The sequence below is a fragment of the Lipotes vexillifer genome, unplaced genomic scaffold (assembly GCF_000442215.2).
Source record: "Lipotes vexillifer unplaced genomic scaffold, Lipotes_vexillifer_v1.1 scaffold112, whole genome shotgun sequence".
Classification (NCBI taxonomy): Eukaryota; Metazoa; Chordata; class Mammalia; order Artiodactyla; family Lipotidae; genus Lipotes; species Lipotes vexillifer.
This window is the reverse complement of record NW_006776285.1, coordinates 2,332,830-2,359,310: the sequence shown is the minus strand read 5'-3', so window position 1 is coordinate 2,359,310 and position 26,481 is coordinate 2,332,830. Positions and strand designations below refer to the sequence as shown.

General features: G+C 38.0%; 1 protein-coding gene across 1 annotated transcript in view; it reads right to left on the bottom strand.

Moving 5' to 3' along the window:
• UTRN (utrophin) overlaps window positions 1-26,481 on the bottom strand; it is a 503,258-nt gene that overhangs the window by 66,795 nt on the left and 409,982 nt on the right. Inside the window, 3 exon segments of the mRNA XM_007450323.1 lie at window positions 7,907-7,981; window positions 9,651-9,712; window positions 24,551-24,611. Coding sequence (XP_007450385.1) covers window positions 7,907-7,981; window positions 9,651-9,712; window positions 24,551-24,611 — 198 coding nt within the window.

Genomic DNA, 26,481 nt, shown 5'->3' with positions numbered 1-26,481 from the left:
TCATTACATTATAGAACAACACTGAAACAAAACCACCGCCAGTCTTGAGTTTTTAGCCTGATTCTTCAATTTAAGAATCTATCCTTTTTAGCTAATTTCAATTTTTAAAGAAATAAACAGCATTTCCATTCTTACATCTCTAAACTCTTCTTTTATCCACATCTCTTATGTTTATGGTTTTGAATCTAAACTCTGCCACTTTTCAATATGACCTCACTTTTCACTCTTTGGAATGTAAATTTTTCCACCTTTACTTTTGTGGCTTTCCTCTCTTCAGCTTCTTTGTACTTTTAAATGTAGGAAAGCATAAATCTCTAAGTCTAATCCTAACGGTAGAACAGCTAAAATACGACACTGCTCTTTCTCCTCACTTTTGAGAACAGCCAGCTCACCTCTCATTCATCCTTTATATCACTATGTAACTGATCATTCTTAAACAGTTTCTCCACATGCACATCATGAGATACAAAGTTCACTGAAGATATTCCATTAATAAAACAGGTTTGGAGAAAAATAATAGTTCTCCATCACCTACTGAATCAAGCCTGATCTGTAAGGCTCTAACCTGGGTTGTTTCCCATGATCCTTTGGCACACAGGCAACTTGTAACTAGGTAGGATTAGAGGAGGTTCACATTACAGGTCCACCCATCCACGGCTCTTCATGTATTTGCTCCCATTCCTTGCCCTTCATGGACAGAACCTCTACAATGGGCATGGCTGGTGCTAGACTATGCAGGGTGGGCACATAAGGATAAAGTGGAGCCCTGCTCTCGAAGATGGCCAGTCTGAGAAGGAGGATAAGCATACTGATAACTTCACTAAAAGGGGTGGAAATGCCCTAAAAGAAGAAGACGTAAGTTTCTATGAGAGCTATTACCGCTAGGGGAGTGGAAGCAGCCTAGAAAACGCTCCCTGGAAAGGTGGGATTTGAAATGAACCTTAAAAATAGCTAAGATAGGGCTTCCCTGGTGGCGCAGTGGTTGAGAGTCCGCCTGCCGATGCAGGAGGTACGGGTTCGTGCCCCAGTCTGGGAAGATCCCACATGCCGCGGAGTGGCTGGGCCCATGAGCCATGGTCACTGAGCCTGCGCGTCCGGAGCCTGTGCTCCGCAATGGGAGAGGCCACAGCAGTGAGAGGCCCATGTACCGCAAAAAAAAAAAAAAAAAAAAAAAAAATAGCTAAGAACAAGAGATCCATATAAAGCAAGGAAAGAATTCCAGGAAGAGAGAACTGCTTGAAAAAAGACAAGAATTCATGGAAGTCTGGGCAGCTCTGGGAACTGATGATGGCAGTGTGGATGGTGTGTGGTCACACATGGGTGGCACATAGTTACTGTGAGGTAGACGCACCGAGCTCAGGGGGCAGGCCATGTTGGCCTAGGGGGCGCCCTCCAAGGCCAGAAGGAAGAGTTTAGACAAAGAGAAGAACATTACATAATCTTTCCCTTCAATCAACTTTGAGTCATTCATTAGCTAACTGAAAACAGGAAAACATACTAGATTATCAAACTGCCATGTATCTATACATTTACTGAGTGTGGAGATGACTCTTCTAAAACTAAACATGTAGGTTTGGAAAATTACAGAACCACATGAACTTTAGGTCTGCTCATGGAAATTACTGCTTTATAAAATTCTTCCCCATCTTCATACTTAACTTTTTAACGTTAAAAAAATAAACTTGGGAAAACTTTTTTTTATATATAAACAACTTTCTCTTTGCATGATACACAACTGTTCCCTCAAAAGCATGACATATTTTGACAGTTAAGTAAAATGAACAACTAGCTTCCTTTGTACTTTTCTATTTTTAACCAATGACTAACCACTAATTTTGAATTTTTTTAAAATAAATTTATTTATTTATTTATTTATTTTTGGCTGCATTGGGTCTTTGCTGTGCGCGGGCTTCTCATTGCAGTGGCTTCTCTTGTTGAGGAGCACGGGCTACAGTCATGTGCGCTTCAGTAGTTGTGGTATGCAGGCTCAGTAGTTGTGGCTCGCGGGCTCTAGAGCGCAGGCTCAGTAGTTGTGGTGCACGGGCTTAGTTGCTCCGTGGCATGTGGGATATTCCCGGACCAGGGCTTGAACCTGTGTCCCTTGCATTGGCAGGCAGACTCTTAACCACTGTGCCACCAGGGAAGCCCTAATTTTGAATTTTTTAAAGACATTTATGAAATATGTCTACTCTAGCTGCTTAAATACCATAGAATGGTTTTTTTCCCCAAATTATCTACAATGGAAAAGAACTGCTTTAAAATTATGCAGATTAAAATTATTTTTAAAACAACTCAACAGAGAGGTCATTTTTTTTAAAAGAGAGAAAGACACAAATATAGAACACACAAGTCTGGACAAAAGATCAGTCCATTTCCTCTAGATGTCAAATACATCACTGGTAAAATTTCAGCTAATTACAAAAGTAACCTGTGTAAGCTTCACATGAGTTTGAGATGGTGTGAGGAAAAAAAAAAAAGAACCATCTGGAATTTTCATTGCCATTTTTACCTCATTTCTTGGCACTGTACACTATTTTCGATTATAAACTTCCAGAGGGCAGGCGTAAAATTCAAATTCATTCTTCACAGTACTTGACAAAGAGGAGTGCTTAATAAATGACAGTGGCCACAGAACTATAATTCCTCACAGATATAAAGAAACATATTCAAATACTGCCAAAATGCTCTACGTTTTCTGAATTTCAACACTAATTATGCCAGCAACACAGCACTGCTATTACATCCCTACATGGCCTAAAGGTGACAAAAGACCAAATTCCAAAAAGACCATTTCCTGAATCAGGCTGTCCTTGTATTTCTTCTGGAAAAGCCTCCTTTGTGATACACTTTGTAGCTCTGACAGTAATTTGCCACATCCCACAGACTATTATGTCTTCAATTTTTAGTGATTTACTCTGACACTTTGCCTTCGTGCTTAAGCAAGGAATACATCTCCCTGAAGTGTGTCACATTTAGGTACCTTTAAAGACTGACTACATTTAAGTCACAGAAAGTTATGATTATCTCTTTTCAAAGGGAGACAAATGACAGCTCAGTCATGCAGCAAATGAAACAAATAGCAGAATCACTTTCTACCAACTTTCAGGCTTTTCTTTAAGCCCACAATGAGGCAAAGGGGGTTGAATGGAATTGGATCATCATTCTCCTGTTCTGCAAAAACACACACTGTTTAGCATCCGACCTTGGGCTTCTATGACTGTCCTCCTCTCTGTCTGACTGCCCCTTCTTAGCACCTTTCCTATCTCCTCTTCCCTGGACAGCTCAGAAATATCAGTGGCACTCAAGGCCTCATGTCTGCCCTTTCCCTCTATAAACCTGATGCTCTCATTCACTTTCATTACTACAGTTATTACTTCTCTCTGGATGACTCCAGGTTCTGTTTTCTCATCCTGATCTCCTGCTTGAATACCTGATCCACATTCCCGCTGCTTTGCTCCCAACCAGAGCTATAGTATGGTCTTCCAGGAATCTCCACCTTAATATGTCCAAATAAAGGTCTTGCCTTTTTGTTATGCAGAAATCCAGTAATGCTGTTACTACACAGACCATGAGTCTGCAAATCCCAAGATATCCTACCATTCTCCTTGCACACTCTGCAATCTATCAAGTACCAAATCCTCCCAATTATTAGCTCTCCTTCCTCCTTACAAATCCATGCCCTCATCTCCCCTCCTATGCTCAGCCTCCATCACCTTTCACCTGAACTCTACTTGTCCTCTCTTCCCTTGGTCCTTTGATCTTAGATATTGTCTAACGCATACATCCACGACTGGCCCTATGTCCTAACTTACACAAAACAGAAAACTGTTCTATAGCACCCCAATCTGTAAAGAAAATATCCAAACATTAAACACAACATTGTGAGAGCCTGAGGAACAAAAAACTAAGGGAATCAGAGAAGCTTTCGTTAAAAATGACCTTGAAACTGAACCTAACCTGAATTTAAGGACATTTAAGGACATTTCAGAACACTGGACAAACTAGCTCATAAGCTACTCCATTTAGACTCCATTATTACATGATGTTCCCTGAACTCCATCCAAGCCTTTGATTCTTATGAATATAACTCCCTTCCTTCTTACCCTTGATTACAGCCATGTCCCTAAATCCTGTGCCTAAATCCTATGTGGCTTTTAGATCCTGGCTGATATACTTCCTACTCAAGGAAGTTTTGTCTTACTCTTCACAATGAAGGGAATCTCTGTCAGTATTTCCCTTTGGCTTCTCTGTTGCTGCCTAGCACATAAAGTTTTTAAATCAAAACACAAAAGAATATGTATAATACATATGTGTGGTCTAAACAAAAATAATAGGACAAGCTCCCATTAATTCATTACACAGCTATAGAAATAGGCTATCACTGTATGTTGGAAGCTCGCTGGAAAAATCTCCTTAATTACATCCCCTCACAATCACAGGGAGAACCACTAATCATTGTATTTCACTTTTAATTTCTGAAAGTATATACGTGTCCCTAAATAACAGAGCACTTAGTTCTGCCTGGTTTTGAACTATATAAATAAATGGAATCAAACTGTACAAATTTCTTCTGCTACTTGATTTTTTTCACGCAAATTTATAATTCTAAGACTCAACCATGTTGATGCTGATTACTAGTTTATTTATTTTTGCTGCTGTATATCATATTTATGAATATGCCAAAATGAAACAAATGTTACTATTAATAAGTGCTGCTATAAATCCTATACATATTTCTTGGAGTACTCCGATAATTTTCAAATTCAAAGCATTCACCCATGGGGACTTCCCTGGTGGTGCAGTGGTTAAGAATCCGCCTGCCAATGCAGGGGACATGGGTTTGATCCCTGGTCCAGAAGGATCCCACATGCTGCAGGGCAACTAAGCCCATGAGCCACAACTACTGAGCCTGTGCTCTAAAGGCCGCAAGCCACAACTACTGAGCCTGCGTGCCACAACAACTGAAGCCCGTGCGCCTAGAGCCCGTGCTCCACAATAAAGAGAAGCCACTGCAATGAGAAGCCCGTGCACTGCAACAAAGAGTAGCCCCCACTTGCTGCAACTAGAAAGAGCCCGTGCGTAGCAACGAAGACCCAACGCAGCCAAAAAATAAATAAATGAATAAATAAATTTATAAAAAAAAAAAATCATTCACTTGTGTCCTAGGAGACTGCTCTGTGCCAGAGATTGTATGAGGCCTGAAGTGGAGAAGAAAGCAGACTCACCCCTCACATAAAAGATTACTTCATTTGGAGAGACAGACGGTAAGTAAGTAAATACATAGAATATCAAATATTATGACAAGGGCCACATAAGGAAAGAACGGAACCTATGACATGGAAAATCAGGAGTGACCTAGTTTGGAGTAGAGTAGCCAAGAAAGACCCATTAGAGACGGGTGAGTTAAACTAGGACCTAAAAAGGAAAAGAACGCACCAGCCACAAAGAGCTAAGACGGGAGCTCTTCAGGCAAGAGGAACAAAACACAGAGGTCACCATTTCAATGTCCACTAGAACTGTGAGAGCACTCTGTGGGCCGTGGTGAATGACGTGAATGGAGAGATCGGCCAAGGCAAAGGCCGTTCTGTGCTGAGGGCAGCAGGATCTGTTGTAAGCAGGGGGACTGTGTCCACGTGTAACGTGCTATCTCCGAATTTACGTTCCTTGAGTGTGGGAACCAAGTTTTTTTATATTGTTTTATCTCTTGCACAGTCTTGGAGCCCAATAAATGAATGAACAATGACAGTAACAACAGTGTGCCCTCTTTGTTAGGACACTGTGCTGGGTGGAGATTCACGTGAAATGAGAGGCAACCGTTGACCTAAAGCAGGTGTCGACACAGATGGGGCAATCTTCCTCACATTATCTGTCACACAAAGCCACGCAAGAGGTGCTGATGGGAGAAAAAGTCGTTACAGGCCATCATAAAGTTCGGAAAAACTGGAGGCAGGTGGTATTAGCTTGTAAATGTTTCCAAAAGAAGTAAAATTTTAACAGAATTTGGGAGGATTAAAGGGTTACAGACGATTGCAGAGGAAGAAGGGTCAGGGCATTTCGAGTAAACAGAAAGGATGGGAGAGGAAGAAGCAGATTAATCATACACAGGTAGCTGGGTCAGTGGTGCCAAGGCCCCGCTAGGAGAGCACTGGGGCCAGGAGGCAGCGGGGAAAGTGGCAGCCAGGTGGCCCTAAGGACATCACCTCGAACGTTTACAATTGAACACAACCCAGCATGTTTCTAAGTGTGTGTCACTAAATGTTGTTTAGTTTAGAGGTGGGAGGCATCTCTCTTCTGCTCCTCTCTGGTTTGGAGGGATGAGCTGAAGGATGGAGTTATTTCTTTAGGACTCAGAAGAACCCACAGAAGAAAACAGCAAATGCTGCTAATATGTTTATCTGCCCAAAAGTATTACTAAAAACTGGGCCCATGTTCACAGTGATACAAAGCAGTCTCCCATCAATGGAGATTTTGTGGCTGAGTCATTTGTCCTCATTTTATAGCTCATCAGGCCTGAGAAGCCCTTCCAGGTCTGTCAGCTGGATTCTGGACATGCAGCTGAGCCTCTTTCAAAACTACTGTCACCCTGGCCCGACTGAGCTCACTGAAATCCCTTCTGAGTGCTCCTAATTCACTTCCTATTCCCTTATGGCTCAACATACAGATCACTAGCCAGAGTGTGCTGGCTTTATATTTTGAGACTGGTCATTCTGCCATACTTGCTGTGACCACTACAACCTGCCAATGATTTTTGGGGCTCCAAGGATTACAGGCTTCCAAGCCATCTCAGCCTCTCGTCCATCGCCTAATCTGGAGGTATTTTTCAGCCCTTCAGACAGCTCTTCCACACGTAGCTTGTTTCTCTTATTCTCTTATTCTAAAGCTTTGCATTACTATGTTTTCTCGGAATGATTCTACACTTCTCTTTCCTCAGCTCTCCTCATGTAACCAGCTTGAAATGTATTTCTAATTTCTACTGACTTACAGAGTAGGTTTTTAACCTTAATATATCATTTTTCTAAGGGTATTCTGCAAAGCTTCACTGAACAGCCTAGACGTACAACAACTGTTAACAAGAGGCAGCAAACAGGACTATTTGGAATTATTCAAATTATGCTGTTGTAAACGTATAAGGCAAATGTTACTTTCCATATTAACTACCTGACAAAGCCTAAATGTTCTTTGAGTAGACTCAATCATTAAAACTGCAACCACAAATAGAATCCAGACAGCTTAAATCTATACTCTATTACAAGCATTCATATATATACTTAAATTTAGGTTATGGGGAAAGGAATAATCCTTTAGTAAAACTATCACAGACTATCACTCTGAACATACTCTCTACAGGTTAAAGTTCATGTTGATAACATTCAATGTCTCAAGACATGTTTAAATGAACACAGAGCCCTTTATCTAATATTCCAGATACCAGTTCAAATTCATCAGGAATGACCAGTTCAAATTCGGATCAGGAATGCCATTTTTCAGTGTTTATTCTATGATTGCACTGAATCAAACTGTTTGGAATCCTACACTTCCTAATGAATCCAAAGTACTAAAAAGGCAATGATCTACTACTTTGATTCCTTGATTTAATCCTTTTAAATTGGGCGGCAGCATAATTTTTGAAAAAGCTTTTAATGTGACTCCTGTATTTTGGCTAATTTCGTTCTCCGACTGAGAATGGCATGTGTTCATTGGTTTTACTACTACATGCATGCTGATGGGGCGAGTAATAAAGCATTCACAGAAACACAGCCAACTCCTTGAGTGAGGTACACTGAAAATCAGATTAACTCCACAAACACATCACCCTCTTCATTTATCTTTGTCTTAAAAAAAACAAAACAAAACAAGGAAGGCAGTCCAAATAACAGAGTGATTAACTTTGGCAGAATAAACTCACAACATAGTGCTTTTTGTAGTCTTCGGATTTTGATGGCTGTACGGTAGGCAGAGAAACGTACATTATTCAGGTCAGCTGAAATGGAAAACGGAACACATTCAAAAGCATGCTTATGATTTAACTTACACTGAATGGCAAGAATATATTTGTTTACTTCAGTGATGGAAAAGTATTATGTCTGTTCACATGAAAAGGTCTATTCCTAAAATCTACAACATTTAAGAAAATAATTAAATGTTCACTAGCACCATGGTGAGATACTTTCCAAAGCAGTGCTACACAGATTTCAAGAAAGCATTTTCAAAAAGGAAACGGAGGGAAATGAGGAAAAGGAAACACAGCCTGTTGACTTTCCATGACCTAATAAATACATCCCACTGTAGGCCGAGGGCCCTGCCTTCTCTACTGCTAAGAGGGATCCTCCTCCAGGGCATTTTCCCCAAGGACAATCAGTTTTCTGTCAACTACGCTGTCCATCTCACTACTCACAAAGCTAGTCTTATTTCTACGGTCCTTCTGTCCTGATCTATTTGCTTCCTCTGCCCTTTTATCAATCTGGTTAAAATTATACTATAATCAATACTCAAATCTTTAGAAACAATAGATTAACTCCAGTTAATAATACTGTATTGTATATATAAAAGTTGCTAAAAGAGTAGATCTTAAAAGTTCTCATCACAAGAAAAAAAAATATGTAACTATGTTTGATGATGGATGTTAATTAGACTTAACTGTGTTGATCATTTCACATATATACAAATATCGAATAATTACGTTATACACCTGAAACTAATATAATGTTATATGTCAATTTTATCCTAATTTTTAAAAAATCTTAAAGATTTAGCATCAAGTTGAGAAAGAAAAGACACTGGAATTTCTTTCTCTGTCTCCTTAAAGACAGAGTATCCGTATGAGAGCCTAGAAGAGTTAGAAGAAAACTCAGAAATCATCAACATTGGCCTCTTCGTTTTACCAACTAAACAATCCAGTGGCTTTTCTCTTGCTTGATCAACCTTTGCAGCTGTCCTCACCTACCCAAACAGAAGCTCACACAGAAGCCTGATATTTAAAGAGATAAAGAGGAGTGCCCCCTCCTTGCTGAAATGGGAGTGGGCATGAGAGCTTTGGGGTGCCACTCTCCCTCTCCAGCAGCACCTTAGCTCCCCTCAAAAGAAAACTCTTTCAAAGCCACTGGAATGACCTAAGGGAAGCAGCTAAATAATCAGTTCAAAGTCACATTCTACTAGAAATCTACAAGGTCATAATTCTCATCTCACGTGTTTTCATGCATTTTTATATTAAAATGAATTTAGCTTTTAATGACAACTTAGGCAAAATGAAACTAGGCAAGCTAATTTAATAATATTTACTAAATAGAAAGTGAGTGAAAAGCAAATTTAAAGCAGTGGATTAGAGGCTGCTGTACTCTAATTGTTTTTGTTTTCACTCAAAGCTGAAGTTTAAGATGACTCAATATGAGAGAGGTAAAACAAATTACACTCCTTTTAAAATCAACCTTCTTTGGCTCACACCATTTCAAACCCTGCATTCTCTTAAGAAGAAAGGTAAAATCTGTTTATTGCATTGCCCTTGGAAATTCAACTGCTTTCACATGCCCATGACATGATCCTTTAAACATAACATGCCATGTAAGGAAAGATGGTGACTAGTGTCCATTTAAGAATATACAACTCTCAGTTGTTTAGGTTAATTCATTACTATTAACTACAATAACACTCACCAAGAGATTGAAAGAGTTCAGTCATTTTAGGATGATCCCAAGAGGTTGTCTGTGTTTGATGACTGGAAAAAAATAGTAACATATTTAAATAAAAGAATGTATAAAATAATAATTGTCACACAGAAAATATGCAAATAGGATTTTTATTCAAATTTTTAAGAATACATGCAAAATTATCCCCTGATGGATCACTCAGAAACCTGATGCCCAGTTATTACTTAATATATGAAACAATAGATTTTTATTTGAGCAATTATATCATGAAACTATACATGAAATAATTTGCTTTATCTATTTCAAAAAGCATTACAACTAAAGATTAAAACCTAGATATAAAATGTGACTGTCATGGACCCTGGAGCCTCAGCTTTGATGTAGCCAGATCAGTGTAGGCTCCAGAATAATTCTACTCATGTTCGGTAGATATAGATTCTCATTCAGAATAAATCCTCTGAGAGCAGAAGTGTTCTGAAGAGTTGCTAAACTTCAGAAGTCCTAATCAGATTTCTAAAGAAGAGAGAAATAGCTTAACTGCGAATAACATCTTCACCTTACAATCTACTGAGTCTTCCCCCTCTTTAACCTTGAGTCCTTCTTTCTTCAGTGTAAATGTGCCCTTTTCCCCCCGTGGGGACTCACTCAGAAACCTAGAGTTGGTACAAAGCTTATCTTAAGTGAGTCAACAAATGCAGAAAGAAGCCTTGTCAGAGCTTCCTTTATCTGACTTAAAAGTAGCATCTTCTTGGAAATGAGGCTACCATAAAAATCCTCTCAGGAGAGTTTCAGGGCTATGAAGAAGATAGAAAAACCACTAGCGCCTGCACAAACAAACATTATCACCAACTTTCTTATTTCATGTTTGTTCTCCTAAAGAAACATATCTTTCCTAAAGAAACCTACTGGCTTTTCTCATAGGAGCCTTTTCTCCCCAATTCCTTTCCCCTACTAAATTGAATATATAAGCCCCAAATTCCAAGCTCCTTTTTGAGTTACACATCACTGTATGCAGATTGCACCATAAATAAACTCTTTTCTCTTGCTAATTTGCCTTTTGTCAGTTTAATTCAGAGGTCACCAGAAACTGAACCTAAGAGGGTAGAGAAAAAAAATTGTTTCTCCTCCCTGATATGCTCTTCATGAGTATCTGGATTCTCCACTCCCCTTACATATGTGTTTCTCTTTTGTCATTTTAACTTCACACTCCTCTCTCAGCTCTCAGACTCCCCTGGTTAACCAGTATTCTTTATAGGTATTGGAACAGTTTTCTTCATGATCCTTATTCTTCACTTTAGAAGCAAGATTTTATACTTTCTCTTTTTCTGTAAATTCCAAAGCTAATTAGAAGTTTTGGGGAATAAGGTAAGGGTAATAATACAGATCAATGTAGTGCTTACGTTAGGTTCCTTCTTTGTGTGTGTGTGTGTGTGTGTGTGTGTGTGTGTGTGTGTGTGTGTGAACAGCTCTTCAGTGGGTCAGTGGCCTTATTTAATAATAGTTTGCTGTCCATTATCTAGGTCAGAATAGAGTAATAACATTTAATAGTACTCCAAAGACTTCTTGGATGACACTCAGTTTTTATAAAACTGTTTAGTAAGCTAAGTGAAATTGCACAGTACACAAGAGACAGTGATATTAAAATATTCATACAATCAAATTTCAGGGAAATTAATGTTTAAAACCTATGCAATATATCAAGAAGTGGGGCGTGTAACTGAGAAAAGAACATAATCGATGTTATTGAACACAGGTAACAGAACCCCCAAACAACTCATCATTTCCTTTGAAAAATACTTCAAATTTAGACTTGAAATTAGGTATGTAAAATGTCCTGGAAATTCCAAAATCTCAAACAAAATAACATATGTTCAATGTGAAGGTCTGTCTCTGCAAGAGTTGGAAAGTTGTCTGATTCCTCTACCGGGTTCCTGACACCAATGGGAAGGCAAGTATTTCCAAATATTTTGCTACCAAACACCAACCAAATCATCATTCTACCCTTTGACTAAATATCTAAATTGCTCCAAAGACCACAGAGAAAGCACCAAAGCTGTGTGCCCTGATATTTTTACTGTTCATAGTGTGGCCCAAAGTTTGACAGAAATACAGAATCTCAGACCCCTAACTGTACTGAACCAGAATCTTCATCTCATCAAAATCTCAAGTGATTCATATGCACATTCAACTTTGAGAAGTACTGACCTAAAAGGCTCCTAATACATGAATGAAGGTACAAAATAAAAATAGAAAAGACATCTCCAAATTTTGCTAATAAAACAACCTCCTCCCTACTATTAACAAGAATTAAAGAAGAAAAAAAAGAATTAAAGAAGGATTTGCTGAAAATACAGTATAATTGAAAGAAATTCATCACAGGCTCCCAGTTTTAAGAGAGCCTACCAGTATTCACTTGATCTCTTGTCTCTTCTCTGGAGTAATTTCAATCCCCATGGCAACACTACTGCTCAGAGACAGACATCCCATCGTGAAGGTCCAAACCAGGCTCGAGGACCAAACCGAGGCTCAAGAACCAAACTAAAACTATGAGTAACGCAGAGCCAAACTTTATACTGAAACAAGAAATATAAGTACACTTTCTCTAGAATCGCAAGTGTTGTGCTTTGGCAAACAACCTCTATGGTACCACAAGGGACAAACACCACGAAGCAGTCAGACAGAGGACTGAGAATTCACTGAGAACACCCGCATGCTAATGGCTCTTTTTACTGAAACCACCACTAGGAGCTGAGGGAACACACACATTTGGCAAACAGATGGAAGAAGGGAAACGGCACCTCCCTTTGTGAATTCAATACCAGTTGATTCATTAGGCAGAACTGCCAACGCTGAAAATAAACACAGCCTCTCGTTACAAAAGTACAACTGCAGCTTACCAAACAGCAGTTAAAAAAAAAAAAAAGTAGTAGATGCAGTTGGCAGTTAGATTTTCTTTCTTTCATTCTTTCTTTTTTTTTAAGTTGGGGGAGGGTTTTAAAGCAAAATCCACACTCAATCCAAAGGCTCAAAGTATTTGAACAGCTGCAGATTGGTCAGCTCATCCTGTCAAAATGCTTCCACTCCTCCCAGAGGAGGCAACCAAAACAGAATAAAAGAAGCATTTACCCCCCAAAATAACAACAGTTTAGGTTCTGGCCAATCTCAAATATACTCAAAGAGGAGTAGAACTTAATACTGTACAGCTTGATAAACTATAAAGTGAAGTTGCAATTTTGTTCCTAAAGAGCCTCTTTGTAAGAGGGAACAGACACAGGAATCTGTCCAAGAATAAAACAAAAAAATTAAAAATCTAACCAAGCATCAATTAGGAGTTAAGTCCAAATCATATGAGGCAAACAACAGAGAGAATATGTAACATATAACTAACTAGGGTGTCCAGCCAGACCAGTTTTGCTTGCGTGGGAGAAAATGGTGACGCCTTTGATGTGGGCCAGAAATTAGTGAGTGATACACCTGTGTAGCTGAGATTATCTTTGGGCTATTTTAAACTCTGCAAAATGAAGAAAACTGATAGTAATGCAAATGGTATTTTGTCCACAAAAAATGCAAATTGTGTCCACTCAAATGCAATTGATTATTGTCCTGATGGATACTGACCAATCTGTCAGCTTTGCATCCATCCTTAATTCATTTTAGCATCCCTAACTTGACTATGAAGACTAGTATTTAGTATTCTCCTTGGAACCTGTTACAACTTCTTACCCATTCCCTTATTAATTAGTGAGTTGAATGAAATCTTTGACACATGCTCTTTTTATATTTGTACAAGTCAAGATTTTACCTAGTTTAAACTTTATTAAAATTAAAAATTTTTTTAATTTTTAATTGAGATACAACTGGCATATAACATTGTGTAAGTTTAAGGTGTACAACATGTTGGTTTGATATATTTGTATATTGCAATATGATCACCACTGCAGCATTAGCTAACACCTCTATCACATCACATAATCATCATTTCCTTTTTTGTGGTAAGAACGTTTAAGGCCTAGTCTCTTAGCAACTTTGAAGTTTATCATACAGCATTGGTGTCTATAAATCACTGTGTTGTGCACTAGATCTCCATTACCTAATTTTTTAAATTATCCTTCAACACCTGGGACAGTTCTGGTTTACACCTGCTGTCACATATAATTATTAAAGTGCCCCTGTACTCTTAAGTGTCCCAGTTGGGATAACACATGACCCTAGAGCTTATGGACTTTGAGGAAATATTAAACCAGTAAGGTTAATAAGTAGCATATGCTTCTACCTATTATTATTCATAATGTATTCTCACAAGCCACAGAAAGTTAAACACAAATAAGATTGTACACCAATGAATAGAACACAAAGACTATTGTGTCACAACACTGCCCAGTATATAAGACAATGAACCAACAGCAATTTACATGTAACGTTGATAAGATACTAATGTCTGGGCAAAGACTGCTCTGGGGAAGGTACTTTTTAAACGCATTTGTCCTCATTAGAGTGGTCTCATTTTTTCCATTAAAAGATGTTGAGAGGGGATCCTCGTTATCCAAAAACTGACACTTTGCCAGACACACTTACTTGTTACTTATCTATCCAATTTTATGTTTGAAACTGGGTTTTGCCATTTATCATTCCATTCCAATTTTAAAGGCGTATAAGAAAAAAAATTGTAGGTGAGTGAGTTAATTAAAAATACAGGTGTGAGAAAAAGAATAGGTATAATGCTCCGGATAAGACAATCACAGAAAGAGAAATATTTCTTCTTTGCTGTACACTCGTGAAAGAGAACACACTAGGTGAGGATGTATAACATTAATTACAGTAATAGTCTATTATTTGAGTGCTCAATTTGCACCAGGTACTCTTCTAAACTCTTTCTATGTGTAACCTCAAATCCAAACAATAATTCTGAGTTTGGTGCCAATATTATCCCCACTTTACAAATGAAGGAAACTAGGACAAACTTAGATAACCTGCTCAAGGTCACAGTTAGTAAACAGTGGAAATGGAATCTGAACACAGATGGTCTGATTTAAAGCCTGAGCTCTTAATATGGAAGTGTACTTGCACGATTGGGGTTTTAAAATATTTCTGATGAATCTGTCTAAATTTGAGTCTGAGGTCCATCATTATAATCATTACAAACAACCTCATCTCTCTTGCTTCTCTCACTCATGGCAAAACCCAAGCATGGATCAGCTCAATTACTTGCCTTCTCTGGACGGGAGCAGCTGTGCATGAATACAGCTGGAGAAAATCACTCAACAGACAGACTGATTTTACTTTAAGTATTTGACTTCAAACCTCAAAAGTCCAAGTGCTGGCAAATGAACTACATTCCCTAATAAATGTGCCTCCAGAGACCAAAACAACAATTTACTACAGCCATTTCTTTCCCCAAACCTAAGTACGTTTCCCGGCCTGCCTAAGTATCATTTAAATGGATCTTACACTTCACTGTAAAAACTAAAAACCATCAGACTAGAATTCCTTCATCTTCCCACCACTAAATCAATAAACTTCCCTCCATCTGCCAGATTGTCTTTTTCCCCCCTTTTTAAAATGAGGAGTGATCCCCTCTCCTATCAAAGGTTCTTCCCAAAGATTCCTAAACAACTCTTGTGCAGTTAATCCGCTAGTCTCAATAAGACTAGTCTCAGAATGTAAATGTTGAAGGGTCTGCCATCCTTAATATCTCTCTCTCTCTCACCATCCCCGGACAGCAACATACCCCCTATCTTGCATCTATATTTCCTGCTAGCTAGCACCCCTTTTCTCTTCTTTGCAGACAAAAGTCTCAAATGAAGAGTCCACATCCTCATGTCCCATTCAGGACTCAACCCACTTCTATTTGATTTCTAACCTCATTCCTCCACCCAAACTGGTCCTGTCAAAATTATCAGTAAACTCCATGTTGTCAAGTGGAATGCCTGCTTTTCTGTCTTCAGCTCGCTAGACCTCTCCTCACAAGTGGGGGGAAATAAGGAAGAGACAATAAACTTCACAAGTAAGTTACACAGTATAGTAGAAGCTGAGAGGTGCTGTGTAAAAAATAGAATCTTCGGAACGAAGTTGACACAGGCAAAATGTAGGCTCTGCGAACACCCTCTTTATGTATACTTATATAAGTTATATATAGGAATCAAGCAGGGCTCCCAAGTAATCAAATTTGCATTCAGGTGACTAAAGCATAAAGACAGAAAACACAGTCTGGGAACCTGATGTGATGTCATTTATCTGAGTAATATCTTTTTAAAGACCTAAGAGGTAACATTTTGTAATTTTTAATCCCCTCAATCTTGGTTTCATCATGCATGAATATATGAAGAATATGGAATACTCCTATCAGTAATATTGATTCTTTCTCTGTGTGTGTGCTTGTGTGTTTGTGCGTGCTTGTGTGTGTGACTAGGGTTGAGGGGCCTCTGGGGAGGGGACAGGGGTAGCACATGAGAATGCTGTGTGAGGGTAAATGTATATGTTCCTCAGGTTATATGTAACTTCTTGAACCCTCACAAACACTTTCTACCATTCTCCAGTCTTTTAAAGGCAGAAAATCCAAGGTTATACTTTTGGAAAACTAAGAATAAATCTAAGGGAAAACTTAAAGTTTGAATGTCAACATTTCAAGAAAAAAAAAACCCTTCTGTTCAAGATCCAAATAAGAGATGATCCCACTTGACAACGGATATCATAAAAGCACAACATCTTCCTTAAGAAAATGCCATTAGTTTGTTATCAAAATGAAGACACAAATCAGGAAGACTAAACTGTAAACAATGGATAATTCCAAATCTGTTGGATTCAATTATAAAGTTGCTGTTAAAAAGAAACAATGAGCCCAAAATGGAGTCACTTGTGCTACACCCCACCGAGACTTAATGCCTAACCTCACTGCAGTTTCAGCCTCTCCCAGGAGTGCAATAAACCAATCAGTCAGGAATGTCCTGGTCAGCACTAGTGAGGGAATCTATATAAGAAGACTATTGCATTTCCTTTCCCACAAAAGAAGATGACCTGGCCTGAACCAGTCCTTTCTTTTATTTTGCTAATAATTTTCTTGTTATCAGCCTCAGCCCCCCAGTTTCTACAAAAGCCTTCCATTTTGTACAATTCCTTGAAGCTCCTTTCTCTTTACTAGATGGGCTTCTGTCCAATTCATAGATCGTTGAATAAAGCCAACGAGATCTTTAAATTTACTCAGTTGAATTTTGCTTTTTAACAACGTACTTAAAATTATTTCACATGTAGGATACAAAACAGAAATTTTATCTATTTTAAAGATACAATCATGTAAAGGGCTATAAAGAAACACAGGCTACAGCACACCCCAAAATACAAGTGTCAATACCCCAGGCATGAATGATAGAACAAGACAAGGTTTGTTTGGGTTTGTTTTTAAGTAGAGTAGTAGGATTAATGACCAAAATGGATATGCCTGGGTGTGAGAGGAGATTCAGGTGACACTTGTTTTGAAGGCGCTGGAAGACTGTCTGGAAGAATAAACACTTAATAAATGCTGGGGAGCCTCTCATCTGGTAATATCTCTACATGGACGCAGAACTCAGAGGGAGTCCCAATCCCACCCAACTCTACCCTCCTGTCTCTTTAAACCCTCAAACTAGGGAGAATCAGACCATCAACCAACACTCCTGCCGGTCGTCTGTTGTTGCACTGGGGAGCCCTGTACACTCCTGCCTGGGGGTGTTAACCCCAGGATTATGTTCCCACCAGAGTTCAGTTTATCATCGTATCCTTAGAGTTTGTTTTCAAAGCTGAATTTATATCATTTGGTTTTTTTTAAATTTAACTACTTTATCTCTTTCACATATGTTTTTAAATGAGAAATTCATTCTAATTTTTTCTATAGAGTTGTACTGAATCTTCTACTACAGAAAAAGATATTCTATTTATTTCACAATTTTCACATTATTACTTCTGTACTGTTGCTAATTGTAATGACTATTTAAAAATTTAATCAGTACAAATTCAAGTACAGATATCTTTTATTTTTCCTTCCCTTAATGACTCCTCAGTGATCTTCCCTGTACCATATGGTAGACCTTTATTAATTGCATCCCTGACTCTAAAAATCACACTGTGTAGTAAGGCTGATGGTGCTGTTATAATTCAATGTAACTGAGTAATCTAGAAGATTCCAAGTCAAAATTCCACTTCATAGTTATAATAACTCCGGCACCAGCAACGTATGGATGAATGGCAGGAAAGATGGTATCTTCTTAAGTCCTGGACTAGTCAATGTATTTCTAAGACAGTGTCAACTCCACCTAAATTACCTCAACAAACTAGGACACTGGTAGATACTCTAGTAGTTGCCCATTTGGGGGGGGGGGGGGCTGCTGCGCAGCAGGCGGTCTCCTGCTTAGTTTTCTAGTTAGCCAAGGTATGCTCCTCATTTGCCTGAAGCTGCCTCCAGCTCCAGAAGGTTGAGCGATTCCAAGGTGCTTACGTTCTTTCATAAAGCAATTTCATTCTTACCTCCTCATCAGCAGAGTTGGCCCAGTGAGGTTTCTGTTTGTTTGTTTGTTTGTTTTTTGCGGCACGCGGGCCTCTCACTGTTGTGGCCTCTCCCGTTGCGGAGCACAGGCTCCGGATGCACAGGCTTAGCGGCCACGGCTCACGGGCCCAGCCGCTCCGTGGCATGTGGGATCTTCCCGGACCGGGGCACGAACCCGTGTCCCCTGAATTGGCAGGCGGACTCTCAACCACTGCACCACCAGGCGAAGCCCAAGGCCCAGTGAGTTTTAAACATTTATTTTCAAGAAAAATAAAATTACAGACCATTTCTTGGAAAAACAGACTCTCCAGTACATTCTCTTATATTTCTATTTCATTTATTTATTTATCACTAAAACCAAAACACAAGCCCCATTTCTGGAAAGAGACTCAAAGTGTGTCCCAAGACTTCTCCACTTAAAATTCTGGAACCAAAAAGATGCCCTCTCCCATCATGATTAAGGAAGAGGAGAGGCTCTAGGAAGCCTTTCAGAGAGAACTAGCTTCCATTATTAGAAATATCTTTGTTATGGATTTATTTTGTTTTGGGATGAGTTTCCTTAACATTTAAAGATAAAATGCTTTATGTTAATTTCTCTTTTGCTGTTGTTATACCTATACATTTGTTAGCTTTGATTTTCCAGTGAGGCTGGATATTTGAATTTCCCATTGCTGCCACTCCTCTCTGCTCTTATTTAGGGAAGAAATATTTCAGCTACATCATCTAAGCAGGGTTCGCAATTCCTCTAAAGAAATAAGCATTAATTCTCTCCTTTAGACTGTGCATACATGAGACAAGTATATGCAGTTTATGCAAATAAATTGCATGACTGCTATAAAGAACAACTACTTTCTCTCCAAGATTTCATTTAAAAACTATAAACTACATTTTTTTTTCTAGCAACTGATGGATTAGGGCAATAGAGGGTACCCTTGGGAGGCAAGACAGGGGTCTAAAACAGTACTGCAGGATTACCCATAATGAACACAAGGACAGAAAAGGAAATATAAAAGAGACGTAATAAATTGAGGGAAATCTTGATTTAGACCTATTCATAAGGGGGAGTTAGAACAAGGTAGAGACTGCAAGGTAGCGGTATTTGTAGATACAGATTAGTTTATTCTGGTTAATACATTGTAATATTGAGGAATGTCAGTTGTAGAGAATGTGATAGGTATTATCTATATAATCAGAGATGATGAAAGCGTTCATGTTAAAGCTGGGTGTGTGTGACTGCATTATAAAGAATTAAGCTTTGTACTTCAGATTCTAGTGGGGAAAACAAAGCTATAGAACTGGTGAGCTGTAAGCGAGACCAGAACCATCATTTGTACCAAGACAAAGTCACGCACTTGGGGTTTAGAGAAGACGCTGTAGAGGGAGAGAGGAAAACCATATTTCCTCATTATCCTTTACTAAATTCTATGAAGCAGGATGGCTTACTAACAGGCTGAATAAGGTAGAGAGTCACCTATGCTAAAAGCCCCTATAAGGGGACCTATAAGAAAGCTTTGTTGGCCAGGCTCCTCTCAGATGGAAATCTCCCCAGTGCCAGAAAACTCCAGATCTTGTGAATGAGCAAAGGTAGGGGAGGACCAGACAGTTTGCTCTCCCACCCCAGAACGCCTGTCATGATCCCACTGGCAGGACTGTGGAGAATGACATTTGCTATCGATAGAAAAGCACCTTTGTCCATCATCAGACCACAGTGTGAACCTTCCTTAATCATATATTTGGCCTACAGGAATTAGCTTATCGTGATTCCTACAGAAAAGGCAGTGTGCAGCGCTGGAGAAAGCATGGTCTTGCTCTTAGACAGCTCTGCACTTAAGTGTTGGCATATAGCAGGTGCACAGTAAATGGTAACCAGTATATAGTGTGAAAGAAAGGATGTCTGCTCATACTTTCTCCACCTGACTGCACTTTCCTAAATATAATCCTTTACCCCACCCAAATTTTCCATGGGACTAAAAATTTCTGTCCTCTACCTCCTCTAACACAGAGAACAGGAGGCAGTAGGTGCATAGTGGTCAAGGGCTCAGGCACTGGAGTCAGTCCCTGACTGGAGTTAGTCCCAGCTCTTACATTACCTGGCTGTGTAATCTCAAGCAAGCTGTGTGTGTTCTTATTACCTAAGCCTTTTGCCTATAAATGGAGGTAATGATAGTACCTATACTTCCCTGGGCTACTGTGAGAATTAAAAGAGAAAACCCCCTGCACAGGATTAGCACAGTGGCTGGCAAATGAATATTCAAAACATATAATTTATTACAATGACCATTATTATCACCCACTATGACTATTTTTTTATTATTATTATTTTTGGATCAAAAAGAGAAGCAATGAGTTCTATATGACTAATATGACATATTAAGAAAATTCAACCCGACTTCCCTGTTGGCACAGTGGTTAAGAACCCACCTGCCAATGCAGGGGACACGGGTTCGAGCCCTGGTCCGGGAAGATCCCACATGCCGCGGAGCAACTAAGCCTGTGAGCCACAACTACTGAGCCTGTGCTCTAGAGTCCGTGTGCCACAACCACTGAGCCTGCGCTCTAGAGCCCGTGTGCCACAACTACTGCAGCCCACACACCTAGAGCCCGTGCTCCGCAACAAGAGAAGCCGCCACAATGAGAAACCCACGTACCGCAACAAAGAGTAGCCCCCGCTTGCCGCAACTAGAAAGCCCGCGCACAGCAATGAAGACCCACACAGCCAAAAAAATATATGAAATTTAAAAAAAAGAAAAGAAAAGAAAATTCAACCCAAGCCTTTTATTCATCATTCCCTTTACACCTGAAACTTGCTGGATGTTAAGTTTTAGTTGAGGAAACGAACAACCTGTAGAAAGCACAACACATGACCAAAAATTTACAGAGAAAGAGATCATGCTTTTACGGTAGATTTTTGTACATTGTGAAGGCAGCAAGAACCATTTCAAATTTTCTTAAATTGATGGAACAATGAGCTGTCATTGGACTATACTAGAAAAGAAAAATAATTAGATCAGCTTTGGAAAGTCTACCTTAGACGCAGCAAATATCATTTAAAGATATGAGTTTCAACTTAAGATATTAACATAGAGGGATTTACACTACATAGACTCTTAACGGTTCAGATCTATATTGTATCATTTTCTAGAAACAAATGAGTCATGGAGCCATGGCAGTACACCTCAAAATATTAATAATGAATTACCTAGAGAGACAGAAGTACACTGGGGAGCCATCCAAGTATGTTTTAACTATCCTATAAAATTAAAATACAAAATAAAAACAATTTGTCCTTCCCATTCTCTGCCATCTTTCTTGCTATATTCTGGCATTAGAGTATATAAAACTATATACTTAAATATTGAAAATATCTAATATTTCTACCTGAAGATTATTTTTTTGTTGGCCAAATTAATAATACATCCTAATATGCTCCAGGAAACTCTAGTTGCATGACAATCATGCGATATTTGTTTCTAACATTTTTCTTCTACTTACTTGTGCAGCCATGCAAAGGGAAGTGTACATTAAAAGCCTTTTCATTCATCATTTACTTGCTTATTATTTGGGAATTAAATTTTGTTTTCATAATGATTTTTCATCTGGAAATACTGGCATGTATAATCTTATCTCTAGTGACTGATGTTCCTTCTTTATGAGGAAATAAACTGTTAGGTTACACAACAGAGCAAATAATGAAAGAATCTGGTTAAACAAGTTTTCTAAAAATAAGAGAATTCACTCTATATACATGGGCAGATTTCTAAATATTTGACAATCCTAAGGCATTTAACACTAAAATTTTAAAATATTTAAAATCCAATCTTTCACTAATGATGCTGAAAATATTTCAGGATGCTACAATCCTAGAGGTCACATTAAAAATATTGGTCATCAATGTATTATATATATTTTGAAATGCTGATTATAGTGTCTAGCCAATAAGATGCCAGATAAACCAGCTTTCACTCTACCTGTCTGCCCCATAAGCACCTTGTGGACTGAGCAAGGATACAATTCTGCTAGATCCTCTCAAAATTATAAAAACACTGAGTTAGTGAAATTCGAACTCAGACAATGTAATTCTCAGTCACGTATAACAGACCTGGACATATAGAAATTCCTTTAATAGTAATGTTGAAATGACAGATGGATTTTTTAAAGTGCCAAATCAAATAGATAACCATTGCATAAACATAATCAAGCAACAGATTTAAGATTTGTTTTTCTTTTTTTTTTGGCTGTACCACACAGCTTGTGGGATTTTAGTTCCCCAACCAGGGATCAAACCCGCACCCTCCACAGTGATGGCAAGGAGTCCTAAGCACTGGAATGCCAGGGAATTCCCGAATTTAGTATTTTCTTTGCCTAGTAAGGACAAAAATATGCCTCCTGGATCCAATTTACATTTTTAAAAAATCAGATGATACAGAAGTCTAGGTCAATTCAGTAAATTAATTAAGTTGATTAATTTGCATGGACTTCTAGATTTTGTATAATACATATATCAGTTTTCTATTGCTGCTGTAACAAATTACCACAAAATAAATGTCTCCCTGAGCTAAAAACAAGGTTTTCAGGGCTGTGTTTCTTTCTGGAGATTCCAAGAGCACATCCCTTTTCCTTGCTTTTTCCAGCTTCTAGAGGCTGTCTGCATTCCCTGGCTCATATCCCTGCCTACGACTTCATATAACCTAACCTATCCATATCCAAGGGTCAGGATATGGGCATCTTTGTATGGCCAGATTCTGCCTATTGCAGCACATCAGATTTATACTAAAACCTGTAATATTCAAGTCAATATTCACCCAGCAAATTGAAACTCTCTAATACTATAAATATTATTATTATGTAGAATATAAATTAGAATGTTTTAAATTTGGATCAGATGATCGCATCTTTTCTTAATAAAGACGTCAATTTGCTGAGCCTCTGACTTCTTTCCCTTCATGCCTGCGCGAATTTGATACTAATCAACTGCTTTGCTACCTTATACCTAAATTGATCACAACTCAGTACATGGTAGATTATACACTGATAAAAGTATTAAATTCTCTTAAGACAATGTAACATATATTGCTTATTATATTTATTATGTACTATGGCAAAATTATTTATTTTTTTAAATCTGAGGATACATTTCAGACCACAATAAAACCTTCATAGGAAAATACTATTTCTAAACATTTTGATTTCACACACAAAGAGGGATACTGGAAGAGCAGATTATTAGTGTTGGCATGGATTTTGGAGAGACCACATGCCATTTTAGGAAGGATATAAAGGAAACTTGGCCCAGAGATCTTCACTTGACTCGTGTGAGGTCACAGGACTAATCTGAAACAGCGCTGACTCCTCATATAACAGCGAACATTCTTCTCACAACTAGGCCACCGTTCAACTTATACATAAAATAGATCCAACTACAACTCTTATCACCTTTATCACATTGTAAATCAATAATTTACATCTCGGGCTTCCCTGGTGGCGCAGTGGTTGAGAGTCCGCCTGACGATGCAGGGGACACGGGTTCGTGGCCCGGTCCGGGAAGATCCCACATGCCGCGGAGCGGCTGGGCCCGGGAGCCATGGCCACTGAGCCTATGCGTCCGGAGCCTGTGCTCCGCAACGGGAGAGGCCACAGCAGTGAGAGGCCCGCGTACAGCAAAAAAAAAAAAAAAAAAAATTTACATCTCAAGGGATTTCACAAGATGAATTTTATCATTCTGCCAGTGACAACACACAGACTAAGCCAAGGATCAAATCCTATGCAGACCTTATGTAAATTGTACAAAATTTATAAAATGTTACATAATAAGGAGAAACTTACTATGTAAAAAAGGAGAAACTATCAAGTTGACAACAAAAATGCTGGATAATAAACCTAATGTTGCAGGTAATTTCCATAAGTCTAAAAGAAGTTGAAAATATTGAACTTTTTAATGATAAAATACTTTCTTTTTGGTGAATTAAAATGAGAAGAGTCCAAGTACTTTTTAAATGCATTTTCTGGGAGACACAAAAATGGCTTAAAATCAATACAGTTTGATAAACATCATTATGTCAAGATATTTAGGAATTTTGTCATTTTCTCCAAATGTTTTAATATCTGCTTTATAAAAACATCAGCTAAATATACCTATAGCCTGATCTAATGAATTACAAATATCATATCACTCCAAGTTTTAAACTAATTTCTTTCAAATATTAAATATATATTCTTTATATCTTTATAAACATAGATATATAATTTCCTTCATATAATAGGACTGAAATCGATTTTTTAAAGTTACTTCATAACTTTGATACTTAACAACTGTTGATAACTTAAAGCCTCTTAAGTTATCAACATAATTTTATTTTCTTGGTATCGTAAAGGAGAATTAAAATCAACTTACTTGATGTAATAGGGCACTTTATTTTGTGAAATGGATCTTTGCCATGGCAGCTGGACTGAAGCTGAAGAAACAAAGGGAGGTTATTGGAAACACTGCTAACCCAAAAGCCTTATGCCTTAATGCAAAACAACTGAACACGTTTTGCAGCAAATTCAATGAGAACTGCTGGATTCCTATAATTATGAAATCTGCTAGTCCAAACAAAGAGTGGCTTTAAAGATTCATTTGAAGCAAGGAAAGAAACAATACAGTCTCAATTTCTAACGCCAACTCTAATTGAACCTGTTGATACAAATATTTTTAAATGTCAAGTTTGATTGTTTACAACAATCAAAAATTTAAATTTAGTGCTATCCGGAAATTGTACTCTGTATACACTTCGATTAAGCTAAAACCGAAATTAATTTTACCTGGTATACCCAGATTGTAAACTAGATTTCTTAAGACTGAATTTTCCAGATCATTAATAACACTCTTCACTTTGTTTCATAGTCACAGGAATAACTATTTAGGACAAATGGCATTTAAAGAAACTCAATTATATGAACTTTAAAAAGGGAAAATTAAAATAAACATAGCCAAAGCATTGTAAAGAACCAAGGCAATTATCTAGATAGAAGAATTCCAAATACTTATTTTCACCTGAAATGCACAGAAAATATAGTTCCCTACTTGTACACTAGACATCACTATGATTGAGATTTTGTGTTTTGTTTTATTGAGGTACTACCTTTTTACAAATCCATTTACTCCTTTTTTATAAAAATATTCTTTTCCTACATTAGACCAATTATGTCAAGACTTATTAAGAAGAATTGTACATATGTATCTAGAACTATTAAGGAACTTTGGTAAATGAAATAATAAACAAGCAAATTCAAATAAAACTTTGCAAATATCACTAGATTCTCATGTAACCTAGTTGTCACCAATTTTTCTTTTCTGAATATGGTATCATAATACTATCTTACTAATGTGTAGCATTCTAAACTTTTCAAAGCATTTTCAAATACATCTATTGATAAGGAAGTCAACTATGAGGAACTAAATATTAGAGGTGAAATTACCTGCCCAATAAATAAATGGCTGAGCCAAGACATGATTTCAGGATTTCTGAGCACTAGTTCAGCAATATTTCTATTCAACAATTCTTCCCCTCTTTATAAAGTATGAGCATTTCCTTCTCCAACTATGTCCATGAAAGTATAAAAGATAGATGAAAATGTGGAACTAGGTATATTAAATTTCTCATTAGAGCCAACCTCGTTTCAGCACTGGCACCAGGCTAATAGGTCAGTTTTTATTTTGCGCCTAACTAAACAGCCTCCTTTTATAACCATGGCTAAAATCCAAGAAATATAATAAAGCCAAAGAATCTGAGCAGCAATGGATAACAATTATTAAATTTATTAATTGGGATTTTGTTTACACTTCTCCATTCATTTTAATAATTGTTTTGATTTGAATAACTTTGACCTCCTTGGACTGCCAGTGCTAGGCAATGAAAGGCAATGTGCTTGAGTTTCACAATTTTTACAAGTTTCATTTCCTAATGAACAAGAGTTTGATTTTTATTATGAAAGAATGGTTGTTAGGTGAAAGTGTCCAGTTTCATCAATACTAATAAATACATATGCCTCAGAACTACAGAATCTCAATTATTTGTTAAATTTCTCTTTAATTTGGTCTTAGCATATAGCTTTACATTCTATAAAATTAAGTGTAAGCAATCTGGAGTTAATTCATACCTAATGAGTATTCTGCAAGCCCATTTATTTCATCAACATTGATAGCATCCAAATGGAAATGCATCCTGGCACCCAGCTAGACAGTACATTCCAGGAAGGACTAAACATCACTCAAAGATAGGCTACCTAAGAGCTCAGGGTTGTGAAACAGGTGTGTGTGTGTGTGTGTGTGTGTGAGCGGGA